The sequence below is a fragment of the Musca domestica genome, unplaced genomic scaffold, assembly GCF_030504385.1.
Source record: "Musca domestica strain aabys unplaced genomic scaffold, Musca_domestica.polishedcontigs.V.1.1 39, whole genome shotgun sequence".
NCBI classification, from domain to species: domain Eukaryota; kingdom Metazoa; phylum Arthropoda; class Insecta; order Diptera; family Muscidae; genus Musca; species Musca domestica.
In genome coordinates this window covers 2932685-2951997 of record NW_026712326.1, presented here as the reverse complement: position 1 = coordinate 2951997, position 19313 = coordinate 2932685, and the positions used below count along the sequence as shown (strand labels likewise).

Here is a 19313-nt window from a genome sequence, read left to right as displayed (position 1 = left end):
AATAATAGTAATATCTTTCATTGTTTTACTTTAAATTCATCCTTTAGAAATGCCACAGCCGTTTCCCAGTCCTTAAGCATTTTGCGTTTCTTTTGTTTCTTCCACCACAGCAATGCCGGACCATATAATAAACGTTTCATTTCATCCAAAGCCACCGGATCACAAATATATCTTCTGTCCTTGTACTCTTCAATAAGATAAATGAATGATTCAACATTCTCGTGGGCATGTCCACCAAAATAGACCTTGCAATCGGATAAATGTGGAAATGGGTGGGATGCGGCGGTGCCCATTTGTTTCTTTGTGGTTAATTCACTTTTTACGAATGTGTTGAATAGACAGACGACTAGTGGTAGCTAGCAGAATGTATCTGCTATTTATGCGTTTGGAGAATACGCGGGGAATGTCCCAATTTACCAAGAAAGCACACATTTAAGGAAAATGTAAATGTTTTCGTTTAGTGTTATGTGAAACACTTTGTTTGTATAAATCTCAAATAATAAACAGCACAAAGTATTGTCCATTCCATGTTCATACGATACGATATAAACTGTCATATTATTCGGAAGTTTTCCATTCTGAATGGCAGTTGATGGATTTGTCTGTTACAAAGTAAGGAAATTGCCCCGTATTTCATCAAATAACAAAGGAGCGTAGGGTGAGCAAGTATAACTTATGGGCCGGAATTAAACTAAGCCAACATAAGGCTGGAAATACATAAAGAGCATATTTGGCTGGCTTAAGTCATCGGCTGGCTTCTTCGGAAATGAACAAAGGAACCTACAGCCAAAATCAAACTAAGTCAACCTACAACTCATTTGTTCATCTACGAAGAAGCCAGCCGATGACTCAAGCCAGCCAAATATGCTCTTTATGTATTTCCAGCCTAAAACTCTTTCCACTTTAACGAAGAAGCCTTTTTGAATCTTAAATAAATCATCCCTGAAAAGAGTGCTTTTTTCTGGCATTTGTCATCGCCTTCCTTTTTCGTAAAAGAACATGTACAGGAAATTGTGTGCTGTAATTGACCTACAACTTACACTCTTTTGTTCTTTTACGAAGAAACCAGCATAATAAGGCAGATCTACATCATATACATCTACCCTGAGCCAACCGAAGACTTAAGGTGAGAGTACATGAAATGCTTTTTTTGACTGGCTTAAGTCATCGGCTGGCTTTTTAAAAAAAGAACAAAGGAGCGTAGAGCCAAAATTGCACTAAATCAACCTTAAACTAATTTGTTCCTCTACAAAAAAGACAGCCAATGACTTAAGGTGAGAATACATTAAGGTGTTCTTTTACTAAGAAACCAGCATAAGGCAAATCTACATCATTTTCATCTACCCTGAGCCAACCGAAGACTTAAGGTGAGAGTACATGAAACGCTTTTTTTGACTGGCTTAAGTCTGGTGGTGTCGGCTGGTGTCTTCAGAAAAGAACAAAGGAGAGTAGAGCCAAAATCGCACTAAATCAACCTTAAACTCCTTTGTTCCTCTGCGAAAAAGACAGCCAATGGCTTAAGGTGAGAATACATAAAGCGCTTATCTGGCTGGTTTAAGGCATCGGCTTGCTTCTTCGGAAGAAAATTATTTTATGTATTCCCACCTTTGGGTCTTCGCAATAAGAGATTTTTTTTCTGGCGCAAATAAAGTCTTGTTTAAAGGTGAGAATACATATGACGCTTTTTTGCCTGGCTTAAGTCAACGGCTGTCTTCTTCGGAAAAGGACAAAAGAGCCTAGGGCCAAAATCGAACTAAGTAAACTAAAACCTCTTTTGCTCCTCCTTTGCTCCAGCCAAATATGCGCTTTATGTATTCGCTCCCTTAAGGTGGGACTTATGTACGCCAGATGGACGACTATGTACGCCATACAAAAGAAGAAGTCGTCTATAAGTTGCGCGAATCGACGACTGATTTTCAAAGTAAATTTGGATAATTTCGTAGCGTTGTTCAAGCGTGAGTGTATTCATTATGATTTGTCAGAGTATACTGAAACAAATAAAAAAAGTTTCATCAAAATTTAATTAAAAAACACCCTTTACATTCTAATACTTTTCATACCACTTTAATAAAACTCTATTGCTGTTTTGGAGTGCAGGATATCCTTGGATTGCCAATCAAGCTCTGTCGGGTTCCTGGGCCTCAATTCTTGTTCTATGAAAATTTGAAATGAAAACTTTTAATAAAGGAAATAAATGTCAAATGAAAAATTTTATAAAGGAAATATTTTTCATTACATATTTTTATAGAACAAGAATCCATCCCCTGGCCATTATAATTTTTATACCATACACAAGGTGGTCAGGCTATTATGTCTTTGTGCATTTGTTTGTAACAGGCAAAAGGAAACGAGATAGACCCATAGTTCCTTTTGATGATCTGCATAGAATCACATTCTGATTCGATTTATGCATGTCCGTCCGTCTGTCCATGTATTTTTGTAAACAAAGTACAGTTCGCATTTATTGCCCTATCCAGATGAAATTTTGCACAAATTATTTGTTTGGCCCAAGGACGAACCCTATTGAAATTGGAGATAATCGGTCAAAATTTAGATATAGCTCCCATATATATCTTCGCCCGATTTTTTTGTGCACCAAACGTGTAATATCAGTCCGAATAGTAAAGAATTTGGCACGTACGATCAGATTGTGCCTGAAAATAAGTATGCCAAATTTTATCGAAATCGGTTCAGATATAACTATAGCTCCCATATATATTGATCATCCGATTTGTTATTTTGTCAGTAGAAGCCGTAATATGCACTCTATAACAACAATATTTGGGGAAATTTATCAAATACAGCTCAGAAATACATTTGCAAAATTTTATCGAGATCGGTTCAGATTTGGATATATCTCCCATATATAACTTCGTCCGATTTACCTTTTATTGTGCACCCAACGTCTAATAAAATCCCAAATGGGATGAAATTTGGCACATGCGACCGAATTGAGTCTATAAGCTAGTATGTCAAATTTGGTGCAGATCGGTTCAGATATAGCTATACCTCCCATATATATTGTTCATCCGATTTGTTATATTTGTTACACACAGCCGTAATATGCACTCCGCAACAACTATATTCAGGGAAATATATCAAATGCAGCTCAGAAATATCTTTGCCAAATTTTATCGAGAACGGTTCCGATTTGGATATAGCTCCCATATATATTCTTATCCGATTTCAAACTAATTGTGCACCAAATGGGCAAAACAAGTCCGAATTTAAATGATACAAATGCTTCGGCATATTTAGTCCTTTGAACTTTTAATTATAATTATAATCATAGCGTGATTGATTGAATTCTCAAATAAAAACTTTTAATTGTTATGCGGAGCTCTACTAAATTAGCAAAGTGGTGTAGGGTATCATAAAGTCGGCCCCGCCCGACTTTAAGACTTTCTTTACTGGTTTTTATTTTATTAAATGAAAGCAAAAAATGTCGGTAATAGCATCAAATTTTAGAATAAGTTTAGACTTGTTATGTATTGAAACAGCAATGTAGTAGTTTAAGCTATACATTTATTCAATTGTGCTTATTGGTGTGAAAAAAAGATCAAGACTGAAGTTACAGTTTATTCAAACTTGACACATGAGTATTTTATATAGAGTTGCCATATATTCGATATGTCTACATAATAGGGCAAGTTCATACAAAACAATAATATTCCAAGCAATGAGACTGTTTACGAGTTAGCTAGGCTGGGGTCAGAATCAGCTTATCATTAAAGTTAAGAATTCGGTTAATTTTAATTCATAGGGACTACTCTGAGAGAACTCAACAAGAATGGCCAGATGAAAGGGGATGTAATGTCTCCAAAAGAATCTGGCCCATACTCTCTGAGAACAAAATCGCTATTGACTGCAAGATAAGGACAATAACTTCGAAATGGAACAACGATGATATTGGTTACTGCAGAATCTGTCAAGATGATGATGATGATTGAGATCATCGAACATTTTCTCTGTCACTGTCCAGAACTCATTAACGTTAGGCATAGGTTGGTGGGAGAACAACTGCCACACAATCTGTCTTCATTCTCTAACACTGACCCTACAGTAATTATTCAATAAGCCAGAAGATTTAAGTGGCTAAAGACGAAAATGTTAGCCTTATAATTTTTACGTATAATATGACTTCTCCCTTTGTCCCCAATACAGGGTGAGATGAAAAAACTGCAATCAACTTCAGACTGCTGTCATTTCTAAGCCACTCGTCCGACAGCTGTTAAAATTATTCCAGCGACAGCTCATTACATTGTTTACAAGCGCACTTTGGTGAGCATTTTCCAGAAAAATAGGTTATTCGTAATAGAATTCAAGCGTGATAGTGTGATTTCTTTATATTTGGCTGGACCAACCATAAGTGACTATCGTTAGAGCACTCCAGCATTTAAATGTGAATAAATCGTTTGTGTCTCGTGCCATTGCTCGTTACCGTGATACTGGTAGCATAGCCCGACCTCAAGGAATTGGACGGAAGAAAACAGCAACATCAGCAGAAATGGTTAGAAAGAAAGTAAAGAAATGACTTGATCGAAACCCGCGTCGCAGTGGCCGAAAATGGCTCGTGCGCTGAACATATCACAATATTCCATTCGGCAAATATGGAAAAATTAGCTCGGGATAAAGCCATTGAAATTCCAAAAAGTGCAAAAACTTACACTGCAACTGAAAGAAAATAGACTCAAAAGAGTTTAGCTGGGAATACATAAAGCGCTTATTTGGCTGGCTTAAGTCATCGGCTGGCTTCTTCGGAAATGAACAAAGGAGACTAGGGCCAAAATCGAACTAGGTCAACCTAAAACTCCTTTGTTCATTTCCGAAGAAGCCAGCCAGATAAGCGCTTTATGTATTCCCACCTTTACTTCGCTTGGCCGAAAGTGGTGAACTGTCGAATTTGGTTTTCTTCGATGAGGAAACATTCGTTGTCCAGCAGTTTGTAAACAAACAAAATGATTGTGTTTACTTGCCAAAGAGGTCAGCTGAAAATGTGCACCTTCGGTTGGCCACCAGAACTCAAGCGCCGGCCATGGTGATGGTGTGGGCCACCATAACAGCCGATGGTCGCTCTGCGCTCGTATTAATCGACTGTGGCATCAGAATAAATGCCGAATATTATCGCGAAAATATTCTGTAGGGTGTATTAAAGGGTGAAGGGAGGGTGCAAGCAAACATTTTGGCCGCTGACCTTGGACATTCCAACAGGACTCAGCACCATCGCACTGAGTACGCGCCACCCAAGAATGGTTACAAAATGAGGTTCCTCGCTTCATTTCCAGCGCACAATGGTCGTTTGAAGACCATAATTCGTGCCAAATGTGACCAATTCGAAAAAGTCTAAACTTATTCTAAAATTTGATGCTTTGCCGACATTTTTTGCGTTCATTCAACAAAATTTATAAAAAAATGTAAAGATTATGGCGTTTGACTTTGTTGCAGTTTTTTTATCTCACCCTGTAAATGTTCGATTTCCTTCAAATTTTGCAAACACCAATATTTTTATCAGTATTAGATGAAGCATGAAAATGGAAAACTTCGGTCGACTGTGTCTAGTACCAAACGCACATGTTAACATTTTTTAAAAATTATAACATATCTCAAAAACCTGGCAAGTCGCAATATTTATATCATCCTTATTTATGTCCTACTTCATAGAGGGTCAACAATTTGAATAATCATAGCAGAAGTCAAAATATATTCAAATAATCGAACATTGGCTGAGGGTATACATCTGTCGGAAAAACCAACTGATAATTTTTAACTTGTTTTTAGTAAATTTTAGTAATTTTCGAGCCCTTTTAGTACGAAAAAAACAAACTTATCACACGCCTACACAGCAAGACTGGCCCTCGTGCAAAATTTCAAGATTCTAGCTTCCGCCGTTTAGTAGGGAATCAGCATTGGCAAATAATCAGAGTGTTTGGGGTATCATAAATATCACATCACACTGTAATCATAAGAAAAAAACACAAATTTAATTTTTAAAATCTTTGTCTTCTCTTGTTTATTTAATCTTTTCTCATATACAAAAACGATTTATTTATTTATTTTATATTTTCGTTATTATTATTGGTTTTTTTCTTTAAAATTGTCTTCATGCTTCGCTGTCATTATAAAATACATAATGCCTTTTTTTGTTCTTTGTGTTATGGCTGTTTGTAATGTAATTAAAGTATATTTATATATTTACTCTACAATATTTTAAATAATGAATTATTTTAAGTATTACAAATAGTAACTATGGATAAAAACACAACATATTTTAATTTTTTAGTGTTTCTTACTAAAACAATAAAAGAAATAACTTCATTTTTTCTCTTTAAAAGCTATAGATTACAGTGCCTAAATTGTTTGAATGGTGTGTTCTGTTTAACAACAATAAAATACAAAAGAAATATTAACAAAATAGTGAAATGGTGGATTTTAAAAACAAGAGGAAACTAGTATCTAAATTTATATTTATATGTATAGGAAACAAATAAAAGGAGGGAGTATCTGTTGAAATAAAGGAAAAACTAAAAACAGTCTAAGATTTTAAGGCTTTTTTGTATTTTTACAACTTCTTTTTTTCTTCTTCAAATAATTCTAATAACAAAAAATCACAAGCGTTTTTATATAAAAGTAAAATTATTTAATAGGAATATTTGTGTGTGTGAGTGTAGTATAGGTGTTTGTGGAAACTCAAAGTATTGGTGGTACGGATATAATGTGGATATGTATCCCAATGCTAAACATAGGGTGCGTGTATGTGTTTAATTTACAACCAAAAATGTATTACAAATAAAATGGAAAAACACATTTTTCTAAAGGTGGGAATACATAAAGCGCCTATTTCTGCTGGCTTCTTCGTAGAGGAACAAAAGAGTTTTAGGTTGACTTCGATTCGATTTTGACCCTAGGCTCCTTTGTTCTTTTCCTAAGAAGCCAGCCAAATATGCGATTTACGTATTCCCACCTTTACAGTTTTTTTTTTCTTCTTCTTCTAAGTAACACAAACTTTTTTTAAGCATTTACACAAATACATATGCAAAATCTTGTTGCAGACTTTAAATTAAAGAGCATTATTAACACACAGTTTTTTTAAATAGATCCGAAGAAATGGCATTTTTACAAATCTTGTTTTGTAAATTTTTTATGAACTTTGCAAAATTGAATGTCCAGAAAATATATTTTTACTTATGCTCTGTTCCAGTACCTACAAAAATCTACTAGTTTTGCAATTTTCCTCGATATCATACAAGGGAAAATCGGTTATCGTAGTACAAACTTTTGAATTCTTGCAATTCTGGAACAGACCAATTGTTAGTAGCCTCGTTTTGGGATATTTTTAAACGTTTACATTTTAAGGAGAGACTTTTATTCGTCTACAATTTAAGGAGAGACTATGTGTTTTTTTAATACTTTGATTTGATAAGGAGTTATGGAAACAAAAAACGAAATATTTTTATGGAAAACTGTAAGGATTGCACTGTCCTTTTTTGGGATTTATTTACATTCACAAATTTCATGGCCCATATTGGTGTCGTATAATACAAGTGATCCAGATACTTAATTTTCGCATCAAAATCTCGTGAAAGGGGATTTAAAGGCATGAAGAAGAGTTCTATGGGAGCTACTTCTATAACTAAAGTCAGTTAAGTTCAATCAAATTCAGTATCATCTCTGTTATATAACTATGTGATATTGGAGAAAACCGATAGTGGAAGCAATAATTAAATTGGAACTTATTTTCTTCTATTTTAATAGAAATAAGAAGGCGAAAATATGCAAATCAAATAAAATGTGACAGATTCAGGAACAAGTATAGGGTTTATCGGACAGGAAGAAAGGTATAAGTCATTGAATACATTTCTAATTGAGAAATTTTGAATGCGTTCGTTTCATTCATTCCTGACTGAAGACATTTATCGAATTTGTTCAATAGTCTGTAGCCTTGTATGATAGCAAATGAAATGAAACAATTTCGGCTGTCTTTATATAACACTGCCAGGAACTTCTAACCCTTTTTGAGGTCTGTTAACATACAGTGAGGGACCGTATATGGACCTTTATGTGAGTCCTTCCATCGACAACTCGAAATGACTTAACAATGAAAATAGCACCGAAATACTTTATTCAGACAGAATCACGTTGAAGTTTTTACAGCCGAAGCATGAGCCATTTAGAACCATTAAAGAAAGCCTGTATGTCGTGTGGAACCGACTTTATAATGCCCTACACCCGCTTGTGAGAATTATATCATACCAATTATGGTTATAGTTATAATTTAAAGTCCAAAGGAACTAAAATATGAGAGGAATATCCTGCTCTGAATCGATTCCTACATATATTACCCATTTGGTGCACAATTAACTTGAAATCGAGTAGAGATATATATGGGAGCTATATCCAAATCTGAACCGATTTTGATAAAATGTGGCAAAAGTATTTCTGAGTTGTATTTGATATATTTGCTCGAATATCGTTGCTACCGATTGCATATAACGGCTGTGCAGCACAAATTCAACAAATCGGATGATATTATGCCTTTGGTGCACAATTAACTTGAAATCGGATAAAAATATATATGGAAGCTATATCCAAATCTGAATCGGTTTCGAAAAAAATTGGAAAGGTATTTCTGAGCTGCATTTGATATATTTCTCTAAATATCGCATGTTAAAGAGTGCATATTACAGCTGCGGAGCACGAAAGTAACATTTCGGATGAACAATATTTCAAATTTGGCATCCGTTCTACATACAGTAAGTACAAATATTGGGGTATTGGAAATTTGAAGGCAATCAGAATCTTGTTTCACATTTTATAAGAGTTTCGCTTATTCAAAATATTGACGTTTTGGGAGGGACGTACCAGGGATTGGAAATAACATTTAAGTTCATTGCATTACATCTTTTCTTTGGCCGATTTCTTTTAGTGTTTCTCCCTTTAAAAGGCGGTCATGCTCTCTCATTTTGTTTGTCTCCATTTTTATATGAGGGCAGATCAATTTAGCTTTGACCGAGAGTCACACTTTTCCCAGTTTTGTCACTCTCTGATAACATTGTTTTTTCAATAGTTGTGATTTTGAAGAGAGACAATCATTACGACAAGCATATCTGCTTTTGCCTTGACCAGTGGAAAACGTAGGACTTTTGAAAAAAATGTATGTCAAACCCTCTTAATTTTTCCCAAAAGATTTCAAGGAAGTATTAACTATTATGGACCACGTGTATAAGCATGTCTATGACAAAAAAACAATTAGTTTTACAACAACAAAATAGATAAAATCAATAAAATATATATGTATGTATGCACATATCTATATACAAATTGACAATATATAAAATGTATATAATCCTTAATTGTGTATATAAATGTCTGTGTGTGTGTGTTATGTGTATTTTTTTATAATATTGTATTTGTTTTTGTAAAGCGTTTCATTTTGATGGTTGCTTGATTTGAAAGCAGTAATTTTCTTATTAATATCTGTCTTCATCACATCTGCTCTCTCTTTCTGACTCTCTCACATTAACTTCTTTTTTTGGGAAAGGCTATGGATAACCTTTTTTAAAAATTGTTTAAAATTGAATTAGCTCTACAACTCTGGTGGTAGCAATACCTGTTGTAGTTGAAGGTAGGTAGTTGTTGTTCGATTCTTCTTTTTTTTTATAAAAGAATGGATATATATTTAAAAAGAAATGGTCTACACAAATACCATTTCCTGGTGGTTAAAAAAAAATATTTGGTTTCATTATCATCAGCATCATCATCATCACTATTAACATAAATACCACGCCGTTCAGGTGTGCAGCAGCATTATCTTCTTCTTTTAATTATTGCTATAAGTTTCCTTGGCAAATTAAGTTGTACTCGTCCTTTTAGTATTTGTATGGCTTGTGGTTTTGTTTGTTTGTTTACTTGTTCTATTGTTGTATGTCTGCGTGTGTGTCTTCAATTGTCATGAATTTGCATTTCCAATTCCACATCGGTTAGATTAACTTCACGTATCGAATTAATGAACATGTAACGGGAGAAAAATATGTAAAGCCAACGGAACCATTTCATTTGCGATTGATGTTTTTTCATTGCATTGCGCACCACCGAAGACTCTTGCCAGCTTAGAATACACCTGTGAGGAAAAGGGTGAGAATAAAGTTATTTGATCATGCTCAGGGGGGAAATGTCTTACTTACCAATATCTCGACATAAAACATGTACAGATAATATCAAAAATTGATAAATATTTGCGTAGAATGTTAATCGAGTCCAATGTATAAAATTTACAATCTGAAAGTAAAGCAAGAACGGGTTTTATATTAAGATCGATAAGGTTAGAATTAAAGAGAAACTAAATACTTAATACTTAAAAGAAACTAAATACCAGCAATGAAAAGTCAAAAGTCGGGCGGGGCCGACTACATGAAACCCTACACCACTATACGTACTTAGTAGAGCTCCCGTAACAAAATAATTTATTTGAAGTAGATCATACAAACTATCAAGCTTTGGTTTCAGAGCAATTATAATTTGGTTTCAGAGGCAATTAATATACAGGGTGAGATAAAAAACTGCAACAAAGTCAAACGCCATAATTTTACATTTTTGTTTAAATTTAATTGAGTGAAAGAAAAAAAATCGGAAAAAGCATCATAGCATTAGAATAAGTTTAGATTTGTTCGAATCGGTCACCTTTGGCACAAATTATGGCCTTCGAAACCGTCACACGCTGCTCGAATGTTGCTCTGCGGTATTTTGGCTCATTCTCGCCAAGGCGCTTGCTTGAGGTGATCGACACTTTGGTATTCTTTAGTGCCAACCTTGCTTTTCAAAATACTCCAGACACAATAATCCAACGGATTGATATCCGCACCATCACCATGGCCGGCGCTTGAGTTCTGGTGGCTAACCGAAGGTGCACATTTTCAGCTGACCTCGAGTTTATTTTTCAATATTTGCCGAATGGAATATTGCGATATGTTCAGATCACGAGCCAGTTTTCTGTCATTGCGACGCGGGTTTCGATCAAGTCGCTTCGTTACTTTTCGAGCCATTTCTGCTGATGTTGCTGTTTTCTTCCGTCCACTTCCTTGATGTCGGGCTACGCTACCAGTATCACGGTAAAGAGCGATGGTACGAGACACAGAAGATTTATTCACAATTAAATGCTGGAGTGCTCTAACGATAGCCACTTGTGATTTTCCAGCCAAATATAAAGAAACCACCCACGCTTAAATTCCATCACGAATAACTTTTTTCTCGAAAACTCTCACCAAAATGCTATAATGAGCTGTCACTGGGATATTTTTAACAGCTGTCGGACGAGTTGCTTAGAAATGACAGCAGTCTGAAGTTGGTTGCAGTTTTTTCATCTCATCTGGGAGGCATATCAAATTCTTAATCGATTTTCACTAAATTTTAGGGAGATTGCTATAGAGTGCATGATATCACTTCGGGGAGGATTATATTAAAAATATATATCGAAGGCTAGTTCCTCCAAATGGAAACGTACGTCCGGAATCTACACCATTTGGGCTGATATTAGCCATTATTTGCTCAATAAACCTGGAATCGGATTAAGGATATATATGAAAGCTACATTCAAATCTTAGTCGATCTCGATGAAAACATATATATACCGAATGGAAAATGTATATTTTTAGCTGAAGCTATATCTCAACCGATTTTCACCACATTTTATGTACTTATTTCTAGGCTGAATTCGATCGTATGTGCCAAACTTCAGGTCATTTGAATTGATATAGGTCATTTAGTGCACAATGTACCCGAAAGCGGTTGAAGATATATATGGGAGCTATATACAAATCTGAACCGATCTTGATACAATTTGGCAGACGTATTTCGGGCGATTTCTGATATCTGTTACCAATTATCATTCTTGTTGAGTGCATATTACACATGTGTTAAAACCCCAAATCGGATGAAACATATATATGGGAGATATAGCTATATCAGAACCAAATTTGATGTACTTGCTTCTAAACTGAATTCGGTCAGATGTGCCAAAATTCAGGTCATTTGAACTGATATTGGTCATTTGGTGCACAAATAACCCGAATTCGGTTGAAGATATATATGGGAGCTATATCCAAATCTTATCCGATTCTCACCAATCTCAATAGGGTTCGTCCTTGGGCCAAACAAATATTGTTTGGGAAATTTCATCTCAATCGGATAATAAATGCGACCTGCATTTGTTCACAAAAATACATGGACAGACGGATTGACATTCATAAATCGACTCAGAAAGTGATTCTATGAAGATCCTCAAAAGTAATTATGGGTCTATCTCGCTTCCTTCTCCATGTTACAAACAAATGTACAAAGACATAATACCCTTACCACTATGTGGTGTAGTTATAATAAGTAACAATTAAATATGAATCAGTCGGATATGCTGACAGACAAGTCCTTTGGCCGTTATATGACATTTGTGGGAAAGAAATCTATAGGGGACACCAATATAGTATATCTGGTATATGTTCTAATTTTCTTACCTATTGTAAATATTTGAAATTAATCTATATTTTCAAGATATATATCAAAATTAAATGATAAGCAGTTCTTAATATTCAGGAGTTGGCCGTGTTTAAATCTTAATAAAATAAAACGAGATAGGAGCTTTGGGACCCTCTTCGGATAATTTGTAGAGAAAATACCACAATAATGGAACCGACATGAATCTGAAGACTGAGAATCTACGTTCAGACGAAACGGCTGTTGCTAGAATCTTGAAATTTTGTACGAAGGTCAGTTTTGGTGATAACGCAGGGTTTTTACTGAACATTGAATACTTCGTATTGGACAAACGGAATGAGCTAGAATTCTAATTTGGAATGAGAGTCATTGATGGAGTGCAGGGTAGATGCACGAAATGGTTTTTGGAAATCTGAACTTTAAGGTTACGAAAAGTCTAAAATGGTACAATTTGGTATTACGTGAACATATAGAGCTAAAAATTTTGGTATGAGAAACAGGGGTTGGACATTAAGTTTTGTGCGAATTGTACTAAATGGGACTAAATTTGAAACAGATTTGTTTAGAGTAAACGTATGAAGCTGGAATTTTAAAATTTTGTATAGAGGTCCCTGCTTGTGGATGGTTTGTAATAAAGAGTTGGTTTTCGAAATACGAACGTATAAAGCTGAAATTTTGACTTTTTTATTACAAGTGCAAGAAAATTACTAAATGGTGTCATATTTGGTCCAATTTGGTATTGGGTGAACAGATAGTTTTTGAAAACTTAAATTTTGTATTAGGGGCGCTGTTCATTTGTAGCCTTCACACATGGAGATGGTCTTGGAAATGTGTACTATAATTGTAAAAAAAAAATACTGAAATTTGATATACATATATGTCACTATTGATGTCTGTGGTTAAGATAAGGAGGTGGTTTTGGGAATGCGTACTAAAATTATGCGAATAGAACTGGGTGGTACAAAATTAGGTATTGGTTTAAGGGATAAAGCTGGAATCCCGAAATTTGATATTTAAGGTGGTTTTGGAAATGTATACTATAATTGAACAAAAAGTACCATGTTTGGAATTGTTGAAATTCTGAAATTTGTTAATTTGGTTAAGATTTGGAAATGGAAATATGGAAATGCGTACTAAATGTTACTAAATTTGATATTGGGAGAAGGATTAGAGCTGAAATTCTGAAATTTGGTATTTAGATTACTGTTGTTACTAGGGTTTAAATATGGAGAAGACATTGATGTAATTTTCGACAGAAAAAGATTTTAAAGACTATTTGGTGTTAAAGTTAAACATTTTTCTGTTATCCCCTCCAAAATGATATTATATAAAACATTATTATATTATTAGTAAAAATATGAAAATATACAACGTTTGAAGAAAATCGATAACTTGATTTGCAATTTTGTGAGTTATAATTATTCAAAATTTTGACCATTATGAGGAAGGTATCAGAAAAAGTGAACCGATTGCATCTATTTTCTCTCCTGATCTAAGTCTGATCCAAATATAAAGATTTACACAGATTCAGATATATCGGGTAACCCATTTGCATTCTACATTGAAAATAATATTCTTTAAATTTTCTTACTTTTGTGGAGATCCCAGAAGGATTCGACTTTCCTCATCTGACCTAAGTCTGATTCAAAAATTAAGATGTCCCAAGGAATATATTTTCTTTGAATTTTTTAAATATTTAATTTGGGAACGTGATCTAATTTTGATAAAAATATATATTACGTTGCACCATATTTAAACAAAATCAGATTATCGTGCGCACTCCAAATCTTCAGAAACGGGTTCCCCTCAAAAAGAGTCTAACACCGATTTCGAAGAGGCACATTTTGGCCATATCAAATTATATATTTCATTTGTATCCATTAGGCTGAGAGTACAAACATATACGGGAATGTCGGGCCACACCACGGAATTCCTTCCCAGGTGTAGATACCAGGAGTGAGTCGATTTCGACTTTCCTCATCTGAACTAAGTCTAACTCAAATATTAAGACGTCCAAAGCAACATATTTTCTTTGAAAATTTAAATCTTTTTTGTGAGGTGCCAGAAAGATTGGACTGATATTGCCCATCTCTGAACGTGATGTAATTTTGATAAAAAAATATTACGTTGCACCAAATTTGGACATAATCTGATTATGATGTGCATTCCAAATCTCCGGAAACGGGTTTTTCTCAAAAAGGCGTAGTCTCTCTCGATTTTTATGAGACACATTTTGGTCATATCAAAAATATATGGGAATTTCGGACCACATGACAGAATACTTTCCCAGGAGGAGATACCAGGAGTGAATCGTTTTCGTTTTCAAATCTTTTACGTGGGAAACGCCAGAAAGAATGGCTCTCATTTGATCGGCTCTAAAAAACTTGTTAGCCCCATATTTGTAATCAGGAGGCCAAGATCTATAAATGGTATAAACTTGAGACCGATCTGATAGTTATAGCTATACTAGGATTAAGCGCTCGATTCTCTTTCCGATTCATTTCAATATAATTTCTCCCAAGTATTTAAACATTAGCTTCACTCCAACTTACCTTTTGGTAACAAATTGGCTAGACATAACGAAGCTGCAGCATAATAGACAGCACAATGGTTTGGATGCTGGCTAACACCGTCACGATCAAATGTAAACAAGGCCTGAATACTTAGCGTTTCAACAGTGTGCAGAATAATACTCGCCACAGCATCTGTTTTCCAGTCGACATTTGGATCATCGGGTAAATTTGTGGCATTGACTAGAATAATATTGCCCTGAGGTAGACCCAGATGGGTGCAAGCGTGCCATAGCTCTTCGCGGCGTCTGGATGACTGTTTTTCATAATTGCCTTTAAAAGAAAGTGAAATGTTTAAATCCTTGATACGGACAAGGGAAACAACAACAAAACATGACTCACCATTCGACAAACATAACAAATAGACTTCACACTGTTTCTGGCGTGTTAACGAGTATATTAGCGGACCAAAGAACATGCACTCATCGTCCGGATGTGAGGTAACAAATAGAACTCTTTTGGCAGCATGTGAGGTAGGCCATGGCAAACGCAACTGACCCAGTCCCTTGTAACGGAAGATTATGGTATAAATGGCCAGGCATACTAGAAAGTATGCCAGAAAAGCGTATGCCAAGTGCTCCAGGGCTTCAGTGGATTTGTCCAACAGGCGTACGTACACAGTTTTCGGATGTAATGCGGCAAGTGTGGCTTGCAAAACACCCAGACCACTTGAATTCCCAATTAATAGGCTGCGCTGTTGCTGATACGCAGTGTAAATATTTGTGGCCGCTGTGCCACAAGTTGTCACTGTGGTATTAATAACGGAACCAATGAATGTATTCAGCCAGGACACATTCATTTCATTGCAAATGAACCCGTTGTGAGCAGCGCTTTCTGAGATCGTAGACAACAAGTCAGACTAATGGGGAAAAACAGCTGATTTCAATTCCAATTGGGGAGCCCGTGTTTGATTTGACATACACTGCGTGACCAATAAACAACACAGTTTTTAGCACATCTGTCACAATGCAAGGGATCGGCGGCGAAGCAGATTTATTCTTAGCAAAAATACATTAACAAATCGTTGTCATAAACATATGAATCGGGGCTGCTAATTATTTCAGCTTTATTTACAATGCTTTTATTTTAATAGACCATTAATAGTTTTGATAGCTCTGCAATTTTCGATATGTTTTACAGTCGTCGTGTATGGTCCCTATGAATTCTGTCTGTTTGGTGGATTTTTTTTTTTATTTAATCCTCATTTGCCTTTACCATTTATTTTCTTATTTGACACTAATCTAATATGTAGCATGTGTTTGTGTGCGTGAGAGTCGGGTTTGAATGAATTTTTTGACATTTGTTTTTGTTTCTCCATACGTGTCGTCTGACACAAAAGTTTGACATATGCGGCCGCATCAGCTGATTACAAAAACCAAAGCAACCCAGCAAAATTTTCGATGCCTACTTGTGTGTAAGTGAGTGGAAATGACATCTCTTTCACATTTCCAGCAACCACATTCAATAAAAGACTTTTTTGGAGCATCAGGAAGATTTTTGAATGCAAGCTATAATAGATTTTCTTTATGATATTGGGAACAAAAAAAAAAACAATAAAGATGCAATAAAATTGCATCCAAGATAGAAGGACAATAATGTTTTATATCAACTATGGTAGAGTTAAAGGGATAAATCGTTTTATCTTTTTTCAAAACCAAATCATTAATGGGAATCCGTTTTTTCATTGCAAATTTTCATGTTCAAATAATTTTTTCCATTTATCTATATTTATTTACTTAAGACGTTGTTTTGCCGTTGAATGAATGGGACAGTTCTTTGTTTTTTTATATACGAATGTTGGCATGTACTTTTGACAATTTTTCTGCGATCCGCGTTGTTTCTTCGATCAATTACTTTAGTATGAAAGTTCTTTTTATAGTGTATAAAATTCGGGAATTTCAAGTCGAAATCAATATTAGTTAATTTTTTTTTGCCACATGACACACTCGAATAGGGAAATTTTGATTTTCAAAGTTTGATGTTGTCAATGAAACATTTTCTGTAACTTACCTTGCCAAATTTTACTTCACAGAAAAGACGTTCCCATCACTGATTTGTGTGTATACAATGTCAAATGAATAATTAAAAAAAAAATTGTAAACATATGATTGCATGACCTTACCTTCTTGATTTTAACATGGTAATGTGGCTGGATTCTTATAATGTGAAAAATATTTCTGCTATTTGACAGAGAAAGCAGATTTAAGCATGGTACGATAAAAATGTGAAGTAAAGGTGAGAGTACATAAAAAGCTTTTTTCTGACTTAAAAAGCTTTTTCTGACTGGCTTCTTCGGAAAAGAACAAAGGAGCGTAGGAAAAAATGGAACTAAGTCAATCTGAAACTATTTTGCTCCTCTACGAAGAGCCAGCCGATGACTTTAGACAGTCAAAAGAGCCTTTTATGTTCTTTCAACCTTAGGTCAATTTCGAGACATAATTTAAAAAGGTGAAAATAATGGGTTAGATAAAAAATCTGCAACAAAGTCAAACGCCAAAAATTTTAAATTTTATTAAATGATAGCAAAAAATTTCGGAAATAGCATCAAATTTTAGAATAATAATATTAATAAAATTTTAGAATAATTATGGCCTTCAAACTGCCAATGAAACCGTCACACGCTGCCCGAATGTTGCTCTGCGGAATATGGCCTATTCCCGGCTATTGCTTGAGATGATCGACACATTGGTATTTTTTAGTGCCAACCTTGCTTTCCAAAATGCTCCAGACACAATAGTCCAACGGATTGGTATCACGAGATTTTGGTGGCCATTCGCTGGAAATGAAGCGAGGAACCTCATTTTTTAACCATTCTGGGAGTCTTGTGCTGAGTGTGATGGTGCTGACTCCTGTGGGAATGTCCAAGGTCTGCGGTCAAAATGTTTGCGTGTCCAAGGCTTTATACACCCTCTAAAATACTTTTGCAATAATATTCGGCATCTATTCTGATGCCACAGTCGATTAAAACGAGGGGAGAGCGACCATCGGCTGTTATGGCGGCCCTCACCATCAACATGACCGACGCTTGAGTTCTGGTGACCAACCGAAGGTGCTGGACAACGAATGTTTTCTCATCGGAGAAAACCAAATTCGACAGTTCACCACTTTCGGCCATGCGAAACAACTCATTAACTCTTTTCAGTCTATTTCCTTTCTGTTGCGGTGTAAGTTCTTGCTCTTTTTAGAATTTCAATGGCTTTACCCCGAGCTCATTTTTCAATACTTGTCGAATGGAATATTACGATATGTTCAGCTCACGAGCCGTTTTTCGGCCACTACGAGGCGGGTTTCGAATCATTTCTACTGATGTTTCTGTTTTCTTCCGTCTAATTCCTCGACGTCGGGCTACGCTACCAGTATCACGGTTACGAGCGATGGTACGAGACACAAAAGATTTATTCACATTTAAATGCTGGATTGTCCTAATGACAGCCACTTGTGGTTTTCCAGCCAAATATAAAGAAAATAAACTATCACGCTTGAATTCCATCAGGAATATCTTTTTTTTCTGGAAAATTCTCACCAAAATGCTTTTGTGCGCTTGTAAACAATATAATGAGCTGACACTGGACGAGTGGCTTAGAAATGACAGCAGTCTGACGTTGGTTGCAGTTTTTTTCATCTCACCCTGTAGACTAGGCGAGTTTACTTGCGACAATTTTTATCGTTTCTACTGAACTTGCCTCTCGCATTTATGCAGGACATTCTGATCTGAGCAATTTGTTTTTCATTATTGCTTTTTCCGCCAGTGTGATTGATATCTTTTGTTTACAAAAATTTAAAATATATAAGTGTTGGAACACATAAAATGCTTTTTGACGCAAAGAGCAAAAAAGTTTTAGGTTGACGTAGTTTAATTTTGGTCCATAATTTATACTTGATAAAACAAAGCCCCTTCTTTTCTTCTTTTACGAATAAGCCACCCGACTGGCAGGAGAATTTTCAGTTGTCTTAGGTCAATTTCGAGGCATAATTTAAAAAGGTGAAAATATATAAAAAAAATCTATTTTGGCTGGTTTAAGTCATCGACTGCCTTCTTCGTAAAATAACAACGGACATAATTTATACTTCTTCAATTTCGATGCATAATTTATAACCCATTTTTTGTTCTTTTACGAAGAAATGTCTTCCCACCTTAATATGTGTGTGGCATTTAAATGCAACTCTGTTTGAAGGCAATTCTTGTCTTGTGTAAATGGCAGATTATCTCATGTATTGTCATTGATAATTGGACATTTTGATATGACATTTACTCTTGTT

The 19313-nt window shown here is 35.2% G+C and overlaps 1 protein-coding gene across 1 annotated transcript; it reads right to left on the bottom strand.

Annotated features, from left to right (window-relative positions):
* Positions 1-6282: 6282 nt before the first annotated feature.
* Positions 6283-16323, bottom strand: LOC101889913 (N-acetylglucosaminyl-phosphatidylinositol de-N-acetylase). The gene is made up of 4 exons (XM_005178154.4): positions 15396-16323; positions 15036-15326; positions 10182-10275; positions 6283-10117 (listed from the first exon to the last, which is right to left on the bottom strand). Exons 1-4 carry the CDS (start codon positions 15850-15852, stop codon positions 9940-9942), a joined length of 1020 nt encoding a protein of 339 aa, XP_005178211.1. The 5' UTR covers positions 15853-16323; the 3' UTR covers positions 6283-9939.
* Between the last annotated feature and the right edge of the window lie 2990 nt (positions 16324-19313).